This window comes from Chanos chanos, chromosome 3 (assembly GCF_902362185.1).
Source record: "Chanos chanos chromosome 3, fChaCha1.1, whole genome shotgun sequence".
Lineage (NCBI taxonomy): Eukaryota > Metazoa > Chordata > Actinopteri > Gonorynchiformes > Chanidae > Chanos > Chanos chanos.
Window position 1 is genome coordinate 46,566,005 of NC_044497.1, and position 12,260 is coordinate 46,578,264.

At 42.8% G+C, this 12,260-nt stretch overlaps 1 protein-coding gene across 1 annotated transcript in view; it reads left to right on the forward strand.

Moving 5' to 3' along the window:
• LOC115807089 (probable E3 ubiquitin-protein ligase HERC1) overlaps positions 1-9,842 on the forward strand; it is a 42,560-nt gene extending 32,718 nt beyond the window's left edge. Inside the window, exons 57-78 of the mRNA XM_030767950.1 lie at positions 79-193; positions 457-588; positions 679-780; positions 912-1,085; positions 1,998-2,288; positions 2,600-2,665; positions 3,089-3,214; positions 3,520-3,658; positions 3,783-3,964; positions 4,451-4,606; positions 4,758-4,880; positions 4,979-5,081; positions 5,343-5,512; positions 5,713-5,851; positions 6,148-6,314; positions 6,690-6,859; positions 7,024-7,189; positions 7,537-7,613; positions 7,846-8,098; positions 8,366-8,518; positions 8,987-9,292; positions 9,585-9,842. Of these exons, the coding sequence (XP_030623810.1) occupies positions 79-193; positions 457-588; positions 679-780; positions 912-1,085; positions 1,998-2,288; positions 2,600-2,665; positions 3,089-3,214; positions 3,520-3,658; positions 3,783-3,964; positions 4,451-4,606; positions 4,758-4,880; positions 4,979-5,081; positions 5,343-5,512; positions 5,713-5,851; positions 6,148-6,314; positions 6,690-6,859; positions 7,024-7,189; positions 7,537-7,613; positions 7,846-8,098; positions 8,366-8,518; positions 8,987-9,292; positions 9,585-9,770 (3,496 nt within the window). The 3' untranslated portion in view covers positions 9,771-9,842. The remainder of the gene's footprint in view (positions 1-78; positions 194-456; positions 589-678; positions 781-911; positions 1,086-1,997; positions 2,289-2,599; positions 2,666-3,088; positions 3,215-3,519; positions 3,659-3,782; positions 3,965-4,450; positions 4,607-4,757; positions 4,881-4,978; positions 5,082-5,342; positions 5,513-5,712; positions 5,852-6,147; positions 6,315-6,689; positions 6,860-7,023; positions 7,190-7,536; positions 7,614-7,845; positions 8,099-8,365; positions 8,519-8,986; positions 9,293-9,584) is intronic.
• The last annotated feature ends 2,418 nt before the right edge of the window (positions 9,843-12,260 follow it).

Genomic DNA, 12,260 nt, shown 5'->3' on the forward strand with positions numbered 1-12,260 from the left:
TACTATCTTACCCTAGACAACCAATAGAAATTTCCAGAGATGTGCAGTTTCAGTGTTTCTGTTCTTTTCCCCTGTCAGTGGCTGTCAAAATGGCCTCCTGTATGTGTGGACTCTTCCACAAGGTGGCAGTAGTGTGTCAGTGCCTAATTTCCTCAGCACGTCTACCGGCCAGGAGAAGAGTGGTGCAGTCAAGGTCAGAGACTCTTTTGTTTTTCAGTTTGTTTGGTTATTTATTTTCTGAAATAAGATTTTTTGTTTTATCTTTTGCTTGCCTCAGGGGTCAGCTAACTGTTGTGCCTCCGATTTCCATTTACACTTTATTTTAAGAAGATGAGTCACCAAGCTTACGCAGTTTCTTTTTTTGGTTTGTTTTCGAATTCAACCAAATTGAACCAAGACCTCATATATGCGTGTGTGTGTGTGTGTGTGTGTGTGTGTGTGTGTTTTTCCCTACAGCGTGGTAGTGCAAAGTGTGTGTTCCGACTGAGTGGACACATCACTGCTGTGAAGACATTGTCTTTCTGTCCAAGTGGACTTGCCCTGGTGTCTGGGGGTATTGGGGGTCTACTCAATATCTGGTCCCTGAGAGTGAGTCAGACTGCTCTTCCTTATCTGATGACTTTATATAAGGCTTGGGGTAGTCAATTTACTGATTTACACTCACTCATTCCTCTCTAGGATGGTTCAGTCCTGCAGACTGTAGTGACAGGGCTTGGCTCAGTGGTCTGTACCACCTGGGTACCAAATGTGGGTGTCACTACCTGCTCCGGGAGGTCAAAGGTATGCTTATATTGTTATCTGTAGATATAGAACACAACTTGAATGGACTTGAGTTTCAAAAGATCAAGAAATAAGATGCAATTTGCCTAATACAGTTTTCTGAAGTTGTACTTTTCCAAACTCTGTTTCAGGATGTGTTGCTGATTCGTTGCACGCCTGACTGGATCTCTCAGAACCATGCTCTGTCCTCCTGCCGGACTGTCCTAAGAGCCCAGGGCATTCTGGGACTTAATCGTGCACCATGCATGGCCGTGTTCTTGGAACGCCTTCCAATACTCCTCCAGGAGCAGTACAATTATGAGAGGGTAAACAAAACACAAACTTTACTTGGAATTGAAACATACTTCAACTACAGTTACTGCCATGGTTGGGAGACATTTTAATCTCTAAATGTACAGTGACACTTCTTTATCATGACACTTTCATTGAGATGCACACTTAATAACAAACTTAAGTGTTGGAGCACATTGTAGTGTTTGTGAATTGTAATACATACGTAGCAGATACCTTTAAACTTCAGAAAATTTTATAACCTCTTCAGCCCAGTATATTATAAATATGATGATGGATATGTAACATCTTTAATAAAACAAAGTGTAATATTCAGACTGTATACGCTTTAAATACTTCAGACATATATGTAACTAAATTCTGAGCAGGACCTTGTATAATTGAGCAGTGCAGTAATGCAGGCAGTTAGTGTGAAAGCACGCACTGTGCTTTGGCTGTTTTCCCAGATCAGCGCAGATCTGTCCAAGGACAAATGTCCATTAAAACAAGTGCCTCTGTTATATTGCAGCACATCTAAATTATAATCGCCCGTCCAGCAGTGAAAATTCTCATAGAATGGGCAGGAGTCAGAGCAGGTCACAGAGCTTCACTTATTGCACATGGCTCAGGGTCAAACTTGCATTTTTACTAGTCTATTGCATCTGCGCTGGTTCCCCAGAGGAAATAAAATAGAGGACAAAAACAAGTAATGTTCGTGGATTATTGCGGATTTATTGTGATTTATTTCATTCTGCCTTTGTCAGATGTAACTTCACTTAGACTTTACATTTTAAGTATGACGGGGGGATAACATCTAAATTTAGAGTTATTTAAACACATGAATTTAGTGAATCTAACCCCAGCTAAACTGCCCTGTGATGTTGTTTGAGTCAGCTTCAGTGTAACGGTTAGTCACCAATCTTGTCATTTTATCCTCTCTTTCTCAGAGTCATGTGATGGTAGGAGATCAGCTGGTTCACAGTGCCTTCCTACAGAGTCTTGCCTGTCTGACGGTGGGGCTGTCCCTGGATCAGCTGCTGTGTCGCCAGCCCAGACCACCCCACCATGCTAGTACAGGGTCTGAACCAAATTCCTGTCCCTCTGAGTGGAGCTGGCTCTCCACCTTCTCCACCACCATTAAGAGTGCTGAAGCCTTCGCACGAGGCTCTGTCTTCCCAGAGGCTTTCACTGTCCCCGAGTTCCAGCAGCCTGGTGCCACCGAAACGAGCAAACCTCTGGTGAGATTGTACCACAATATGCTGATTGTCTTATTGGCGTTTTAGTGACAGTGTTTCCATCCCACTGACGTCCTTTACATTGTGCTGTGTTTTTTTAATGAATTTGCTCATATGCCTTAGAGTGCAGTTCAATACCATAAATATGTTCGTTTGTACCTCTGTGCAGTATTAAGTTTAGGCTTTGTTGTAGTTTCATATGCCGTTGGAATGTCCCAGTAACACACCACTTATCACAGCACACCTATAACTTTGAGCACTGGGTGATTTGTTCTAGCTGTTTAGTTTTATGGAAAGTCTTTTGTTTTCTGCAGGATAACAGTAAATGGAGCTTCATGATGGATGAGCAGCTCATGTCTTGGGCCACCAACAGACCTGAGGTGAGTGTGTGTGTGTGTGTGTGTGTGTGTGAGAGAGAGAGGGATAGAGAGTGTATGTGTCTTAATCTCTCCATCTCTCATACATCACTGTCACTGTAATCCCTGGGAACTATGCTCTAACTCAAGGCCAGGCTGGTGGCAGCACTCCATCATTTATTGTTCACACGTTACTATTGTTCAGCATTATAAATGACCTCCTGTTCTGGGTCCAAATGCTTCAGAGGGTGACTGGAAGAAATGCGGTCCATTCAAGTCTAGCTAGACTACTTTATGGCCTCTTTGTTGGATACCCAGCTTTATTGGTTTTGTTACAGACAACGTTTGGGGAGCTGTCATGAGTAGCAGTGATTTGGGATATGTTGAATAGAGACTTTTGTGAGTCAATATTGCATGCGTGCGTGCATGTGTATGTGTGTGCATTAGGACTGGCAGCAGGGTGGTAAGAGTGAAGTGTACCTGTGGGGTAACGGACGACACGGACAGCTGGCAGACGCTGGCACCAACCTGACGGTGCCCACGCTTGCCCCCTCCCTTTCCCAGACACAACAGGTATGATATGACACTCTTCTCTCTCTCGTTCATGTGTGTCTTACCCTTACTGCAGCAGTACTCACGGCACATTTCCGTTACAGTAGTCAGCATTACTTAACATGGTCTAACTTTCCTCACTCCCCTCTACCCAGAATCATCACTGCTTTTTACCACTCTTAATGTGAAATAGTGCTTATAGTATACCATAAGATTACTCTTGTCACAACATGTTAGAATGGCTATTTCAGCTTATAAAACCTATAGTAGTTAACAACACAGTTTAAATTACATCTAGTAACAGGTTACCTGATTTTATTTGTCAGGTTGTGTGTGGACAGAACTGCACATTCTTAGTGCAGGCAAATGGAACAGTATTGGCTGTTGGAGAGGGCAGCTATGGGAGACTGGGCCAGGGTAACTCAGATGACCTTTACACCCCTACCATCATCTCAGCTTTACAAGGTAACATAAAACATGCTACAGACACCTTCACCTTTAACCTTGAGGTTTGTCAGCAGACACCATTGACCTATTACTGAAAGCCACAGCTGTCAATCAATCCCACTTTTCTGGAATGTTCTCTCAGGCTACGTGGTGACTCAGCTGGTGACGTCATACGGCTCGGACGGCCATTCGCTGGCCCTGACAGAGACGGGTGAAGTGTTCAGCTGGGGTGATGGGGATTATGGGAAACTGGGCCATGGAAACACTGAAAGGCAGAGGAGGCCCAAGCATATTGAGGCTCTACAGGGGGAGGAAGTGGTGCAGGTGAGCCCACAGCACCGGGACGCATGTTAAAGCCTTTTACATCAGACTGTGCTGAACCCAGCCCTGGAGTTCAAGTTGTTCCCCATTGTCCATGCTAGACCTTTGCCTTAGAAAAGCAATCAAATTGTGTTACTCTCAAGTGGGATACTAAATTTTTGCCTGAAAATGTTGTGCAAAGCCATTTGTCTGAACTAATAATTGTTGTGAACTTACTGCTTTTAATAAATGGTCTCATTCAGTGAAATAATTAAGCGCCCTAGTACAGTTTAGTAATTAAGAGGAGCTTCCAACACTCAGTTAGGCTATAATCAGTTATACCAGGGACAGAAGATGTAAATTAGCCTGATATTTAACTGCAGTTCATCTCAGAGAGCTGTTAAAGGGGATGCAAATAACAGTGCTATTTGTATACACTTTGTGAATGCCAGTGAGCATGCTTCAGACATGAATCAGTTATGATTTTTTCTCTCTCTCTGTTCTCCTTAGCTGGCCTGTGGCTTCAAGCACTCAGCAGTGGTCACAGCAGATGGGAAACTCTTCACCTTTGGAAGTGGGGATTCTGGACGACTGGGTCAGAGATCAACCTCAAACAAAATGTTGCCAGAGAGAGTGTCTGCACTGGAGGGCTACCACATAGGGCAGGTAAGATCTGTCCATTCATTTTTTTCTTTTTGTATGGAAAATTAAAATTCAATATTCATTTTTCCCCCCTAGCTTATTAAGTTAACATTATGTCTTTGCACAGTGCAATGTTTAATCCTGATCTGTTCAGATTCTTCTGCTCTGTGTCCAGGTCTCCTGTGGAATTAATCACACTCTGGTGCTGTCATCTGACGGGCTGACCGTGTGGGCGTTCGGTGATGGGGATTATGGGAAATTAGGCATAGGGCCATGCACGGTGAAATGTTATCCTCAGGTACTGCTCTAAACCTGTTTCTGTGATTCCAACAATCAAGACACTTGATAAAGTCCTCTCTCATTAACTGATTATCATGTCTGACTGTTGACTGACAGAAAGTGGAGGCTCTGTGCAGTAAGGGAGTAAAGAAGGTTGGATGTGGAACTCACTTCTCTGTCGCGCTGGCCAAGGATGGTCACGTGTATACATTTGGCCAAGGTAGGGACTGCAAGACAAAGTTTGCATAAATCTTTCTTACTAGATTGTACTAGATCTTTCTTTGTGTTTATATTTTTAAGTGCGTGCGCGTGGGTGCATGTGAATCAGCAGGAAGAGTTGCTGTTGTTTAGTTGGTTCAACATCTGTTTGAGAGGACTGTGTGTTAGTCTGTGTTGTTGTATGTGTTTGTGTGTGATGTTTGTGAATATTCTAAAATGTGTGTGTGTGTGTGTGTGCGTGTATCCTGGTTGTTGTTTACAGAGCGCTTGATTGGCCTGCCAGACTCCATGCTGAAGAACCATAACCGTCCTCAGGTGGTGCCTTCGCTGGAGGGAGTGTTTGTGGAGGACATTGCCGTAGGCTGTGAACACATCCTGGCACTCTCCTCCACAGGAGATGTCTACGCCTGGGGCTGTAACTGCGAGGGCCAGGTACACACACACGCACGCACTCTCTCACACACACACACACACACACACACACACAAACACCACACATCTGTTCATGGCTTACTAGTGTGTCCAGTGCCAAAAGCTTATTTGAGCTTCCTTACAATGACTAAAGGAGGTACTCATTTTCAGTATAAGTTACTAACTAAGAGAGGTTCTGGGTGTTTTGTTGTGTGTTGTAGCTGGGACTTGGTCACTCCAGTCCAGTTAAGGAGCCAACGCTGGTCACAGCTCTACAGGGAAAGAATATCCGGCAGATCTCTGCTGGACGCTGCCACAGTGCAGCTTGGACCACACCATCTCCCTCCAACAGAACCTCAGGTATGATACAAACACACTTAAATAGGCACTCAGGGCCACACTCACAAAGCTCTCTGGAACACTGCAAACACTCATACACACACATACACACAGAAGAGCACCTGTCTGTCCTATAGGAACCTCTAATACAAAGGAACAGGAACACACATACAGAAATTTCTCTTTAACTGATACACTATTGTATATACACTGCATGCACATTCTTGCGCGCGCACACACACACACACACACACGTATGTGTACATGTGTATGTCCATACCCCCTGAGGGCCCTCAATGATGTACCTCTGTATTCAGGATCTGCTGGTGTGCAGCTGGGTCTCCCTCAGTCTATACCTCCCCAGTATAACACCCTGAAAGACTGCAGCCCTGACATCCTCAGCACACGCTTACGGGTGCTCTACCACTTCTCTGACCTCATGTACAAGTCCTGGAGGCTGCTAAACCTGGACCCTCACAACCAGGTATTTACAAATCACCTGTGGAACAAACACACAGCATCATTTTTTGACTGAAGAACATTATGTCAAAATATACCTCCATTTTTAAACTGCATTTCTGATACGTGAGACCTCTTTCTCTAATCCATGTGTAATATGTCTGCTCTTCTCCACCCTCTTCTACTTGTTTAGTTTTATTGTTGGTTCGTTTGTTACAAGCAGTCCATTGCACAATTCAGCTAGTCTTGTCCAGATTCCACTGAGCCATTACGAAGGTGTTCAATGTTTGCGCTTATTAGATGTACTCCTTGGATATGCTTAATGAATTGATTTGTATTGGTAAGTCTATCGTGGATCTTCTCCTGTTTTTGACACTGGCAATGCCTGACCTCTGTCCAGGTGTCTGCCTCCCGCTACAGCTCAGGTACTGCAGCCATTGTTCAGGGTCACCTCAGGGGACTCTTGTCCCCTAAAGTCAACGCACTGCCCCTGGTCCGCTGCATAGCTAGAACCATGACTCAAGGCAAGACCTACGGCCCACAGATCACGGTCAAAAGAATATCTGCCAGGTACAGATCCGTATTTACTGTATTGCACCAGTCCAGAACCATTCTCAGTCCTGATCTGAAACTGTGTTTTCCGTGTCATTCGGTGTCCAGTCCTTGATATTTCACATGACGGCTGTTAGAATTACAACACGTTTCAACTATCTCCATGGTCATCCAATCCACAGGGGCCGCTCTAGCAAGCCCATATTTGTGCAGATTGCAAAGCAAGTGGTGAACCTGAACCCCACAGAGCTGCGGCTCCCCTCCAGAGCGTGGAAGGTCAAACTTGTTGGGGAGGGGGCAGACGATGCCGGAGGCGTGTTTGACGACACCATCACTGAGATGTGCCAGGTTGGTCGAATCACAAGGGCCATAACCCTCTAAGGCCAATTAAAACCAACCTTTTGTATAGTGGAGTCATATAAAGCAGTGTTTAGAAGTCATTACGATCTTTAAGACCCAAGTCAAAATGCTATTAGGCCTGCAGGAAAAATTCACAGATTGTCCTGATAGTTTTCACTTATGGATTTTTTTTTGTCTGAGTAGATACAACAAAGTAAACAAATTTCTCTCATATCTCTCTGTTCTTTTTCATCTCTCTCCCTCTTCTCCTTTCTCTGACTATCTCTCTCTCTCTCTCTCTCTCTCTCTGTCTCTCTCTCTCTCTCTCTCTCTCTCTCTCTCTCTCTGTGTCTCAGGAGCTGCAGTCTGGTGTTGTGGATTTACTCATTCACACCCCCAACAATTCTGCAGATGTGGGCAGCAACACTGACAGGTACACAAGTGATTTATAATGACGCACTGATCTACTCTGGCTCTCTGTACTCACGATTTATTTCGTCCTTGTTCCAAATGCTTATACTCGCAGTTCTTATAACAACATTATTCTTATCACAGTGTCCTCTAACTTCTTACTGATGTGTAGAAGCTGTGTGAATGCTAGCAGTAGCGGTGGATACATGATTGGGTGTCATAGCTAATAGTGATTCCGTTGTTGGTTGTGACAGGTTCCTACTGAACCCGGCTGCAGTGTCAGATGAACACACGGTGCAGTTCCGGTTTCTGGGTATTCTGATGGCTGTAGCCATCCGTACAAAAAAGCCCTTGGACCTCCACCTAGCGCCATGGGTGTGGAAACAACTGTGCTCTATCCCTCTCAGTGGAGCTGACCTGGAAGAGGTTGACCTCCTGACCTATCGTTCACTACAGGGTATCCTGCACCTAGAGAACAGCGGGATCACCGAGGAAAACTTTACTGTGGTGAGATATACAGAACATGTAGAATATTTAACAGGCTGATGATATGACTTGATGTCTTTATTCCTTTTGACAAGTCATTTAGTCTCAGCTTCGACAACCCCTGTCTATAAACAGGGGCGGGAGACCTGATTTTAATGGAATTGGTTAAAGTGATGTACCCCATGTTTACTGTGAAAACAGTGAGTCACCAGTAGTTACTGTGAATAAGCCAATGGAGAATAGAGGAAACTGTCCTAATGTCCTCACTCTCTCTGTCCGTATCTCCAGATGATTCCTCTAGATTCATTTGTGGCTCACAGTGCTGATGGGAAACTAGTCCCTGTGGTCCCTGGGGGACACAACATCCCCCTGACCTTCTCCAACAGAACAGAGTATGTGGAGCGAGCTCTGGAGTACAGGCTGCACGAAATGGACGGCCAGGTACTCTCTTTAAAACCATTTTCCACACTTTCCCACAGGAATTTCAGCACCATTATACGTTATTTCTCATTAGACAATAATCACATGCAGCTTCCATTAATATTCATACCAGTCAGAACAGGCTGTTTGAAAACAAACAGATGCTACAAATGAACTTATTTTATCAGCAGTCGCCAACTGGTTCTGTCTGACTGAAATATAACTGACAAAGTTAAATGACTTGTATATAACTTTCTATCCAAATGCTTCAATAACAGAAGGCTGTTTATGTGTCAAGGGAGTGCTAACTTCATTGTAAATATTTGTGTTGTGTGTGGAATATCTGGATATTGGCAACATTTCTCAAATGTATGTGTTCAGTTAGGTTGAAGAATGCATTTATATAGCTATGTGAAAGTTACCGTTCCTGACTGCATCTGTGTGCGTGCGTGTGTGTGTGTGTGTGTGTGTGTGTCTGTGTTGTTTTAGGTCGCAGCCGTGAGAGAGGGCATGTCTTCCATCATCCCAGTGCCTCTCCTCTCCCTCCTCACCGCTCGGCAACTGGAAGAACTAGTATGTGGTTTGCCGGAGGTCTCTGTAGAGATGCTTAAGAAGGTTGTGCGTTACCGTGACATCACTGACAGCCACCAGCTGATTGGTTGGCTGTGGCAAAGCTTAGAGGAGTTCACCAATGAAGAGAGGGTTCTGTTTCTGCGATTTGTGTCCGGCCGGTCCAGGTTACCGTCCAATCCAGCTGACATCACACAAAAGTTTCAGATCATCAAAGTTGATCGGGTAAAGGCTTGAGATTCGTTGAAAATTCACAGTAGTTTGATTAGTGTAGTCAGAATCTACTGAATGTAATACTTTTTACAATCACTTTTTTTGTGTAATTTCAAAATGGTTGAGTCTAACAAAATTTTCAAATGACATATATTTCAATGGCATTTGAAATATAAATAAGCTCTAATAAAGCAACTGTCATGTCTGTTTCAACCAAAAATTCTCATTTGTTTGACTTTGTTTAGATGCACTTCTCAAATGAAAACCTGTGATTCTCATTTCAAAACCTCTTCTTACTCCACAGCCTATAAATGGCCTTCCAACAGCCCAGACGTGCTTCTTCCAGCTCCGCCTCCCACCCTATACCAGCCAGGCAGTGCTAGCCGAGCGCCTGCGCTACTCCATTCACAACTGTCCCTCCATAGACATGGACAACTACATGCTATCCCGAAACACAGACCACGCAGATGGATCTGACACTGAATACTGAGTGGCCTCTCAATAAGGATACCATTTCCTAAAAGCACAAAAGTTGGTCCTGGTGTCTTTTTTTCTGCCTCTGATCTTTAAATCGGTGCAATACAGCTTTCACTGTATGTAAGTGGTACTTTGGTCACATGGCTTAAAAAAAAGACCCTGAGTGCATTGCGAAGGGCTTCCCACTCGCTCCTGCACGGTTCACAGTCAGCTCAGGAGTGCTTAAGCAATCTTTTTTTTCCCCCTCTTCTTCTTCTTTTTCTTTATTCATTTCATTTGTTGTGTTTCTACATGGTCCTAAATGATTGACTTGACATATTTGAAACACATTTTTAGTTATTAAACTCAGAAGAGACTGAGTAATTCAAAATGATTTCCAGGGGGGACCTTTTAACATCACCTCAGTTTACAAGAACTCTATAAAAAAATTCTACAGAATAAAAATGTCAGATCTTTTCAATCTCTGTGCCTGGGAATGTTGCAGAGTCCCTTTGGGATTTTGTCGGCCTTGGCTGACTGGAGTTAAACTGTGATTTGATGGATTAAGTTAAATTTGCTTTGGGCAGCTTTGTAATTTTCCAGTCGACTCCGGTGTCTGTTTAACTGATGTACTGTAAGTGCAATGTTATTTCTAATCACTTAACTATGGTGTAAAGCATTAAACATGAGATAACATGGAGCCTCCGAGAAATTTCGGGGTAGCTCAGAGTGTTAAATGTTGAAGCCCTGAAATGGCATACCTGAAGTGAGGGTTTGTCAGCTCAACAATACATTGTATCTTGAATGAATGTATACTTGCAAATGCCATGCACATATGCACTCAGATATATTTTTATTTGCCAAATATCATACCACTACTGTATAATAATATACATATTAGGATTGTAGTGCTTTTTTTTTTGTGACTGTGAACAGTGTAGAGAATATGTGGTGTGGTTGTTACGGTCCCTGTGTCTCAGGGAAAGGTACTGGTACATAACACTAGTTAGGATATAGGTTATCATTGTGGTCCTGTTTGTTTCCCATGCTTTGATACTGTATGTAAATGTTCTAGACAGTGCTCTAAACATGTTTTAGAGCGTTAGCCTGTTAAGGGGGGAAAACCCTGTTGCTTCTTTGTAGAGGCTTCAGCAATTACTGTGTGTTGTGTACAGTACTGCTAAATTATTGGGGTTTTTTTTGTTGTTGTTGTTGCTTTTTTTTTTTTTTTGCCTTGAGTGTGTGTGTGCGTGTTTTTTTTTTTTGGCTGTGTAAGGGAAGGGTGATCTGTGGATAGCCCCTTTGAGATGATTAAGGTGGCATGAGTTTTTTTTTTGTTTTTTTTTTTTAGAATTTTGCACTTTAGACTTTTATGCATTGTGCTTGGTGGGGAAAAAAAGAAAGAAAAAAGAAATTATAAGGACGACAAAAATAATATTCTTCTGCAAACATTTAGAACTCCTCTATTATCAGAAACTCACATGTTGCTTGTGACCTTATTTGAACTTGGTTTGACTTCTCTCTGGCTCTCGTTTTACAGTATGTATCTTTTTAGTCAACATGTGCTTCAAAGGGAAAAATACTACATGGATATAACATGTATGGGCTTTTTAAAGATCTTCCTGGTATAAAATTACTATGGACTTATCTGCTTTGTGTACAGACAAGTTGAGTCATACCATGATAAAACTGCTTGAAGCTGTCTGATTTCATTTGATGGCCACCTTTTCAATGAAAAAAAAACAGCTTGGTGTAAATTTAAATCATGTTAAAATGCAGATTCCCTTGTGATTAGCATTGGTGGGCTGATAATGAAAGATTTGAAATAGAGTATTCAAGTGTGTTTATGTATCTTTGTTTATGACCTCTGATCCCTCCCTTCTGGATACGACTGGGAGGTAAACATAAGGGGAAAAAAATTTCTCTAAGAAGATTTGTTTGAAGGGAATTGAATGCATACCCAAGTTTTGACAAGATGCAGGTCAACTGGCAGTCAATATTAGAACATAAATATGATAGCTCACTCTGTTCCTCCTTTATTTTATCAACAACAAATTACCAACATTTCAGCAACCAGTTCCTTTATCAGAGTGGAAAATACCCAGAATAAAACTCAACATAAACGGTGTCCCACAGTGGATTTTGTTTTTTGGGGTGGGGGTGGAGGTGGGTGGGTGGGTGGGGGCGTGTTGGTTCCAAAATAAAGACCCCACACATTTGTGTGAGAAATTAATCCATGACCATTTCTTTTTTCCATGTGAAAATTCATTTAAATAAATTACATTAAAAACGGTTCATACCAGAGTTCAGCAAGGCAATTTAGCAGCCATGGTCTGAGTGACAAGAGACTGTGAGTCTCTCACATTAGGTAATGTTTTAAAGCTATTACTGCTCCAAGGGCTGAAGCATTGTGAAAATAAATCTCACTGTGTTTTATTCCATTAGAGGCTCATTTTAGAGTTAGAACCCTAATGCATTTGGAGTCAAAATCTGCCTTGGAATTGATTGCCATGCCCTTAGAGGA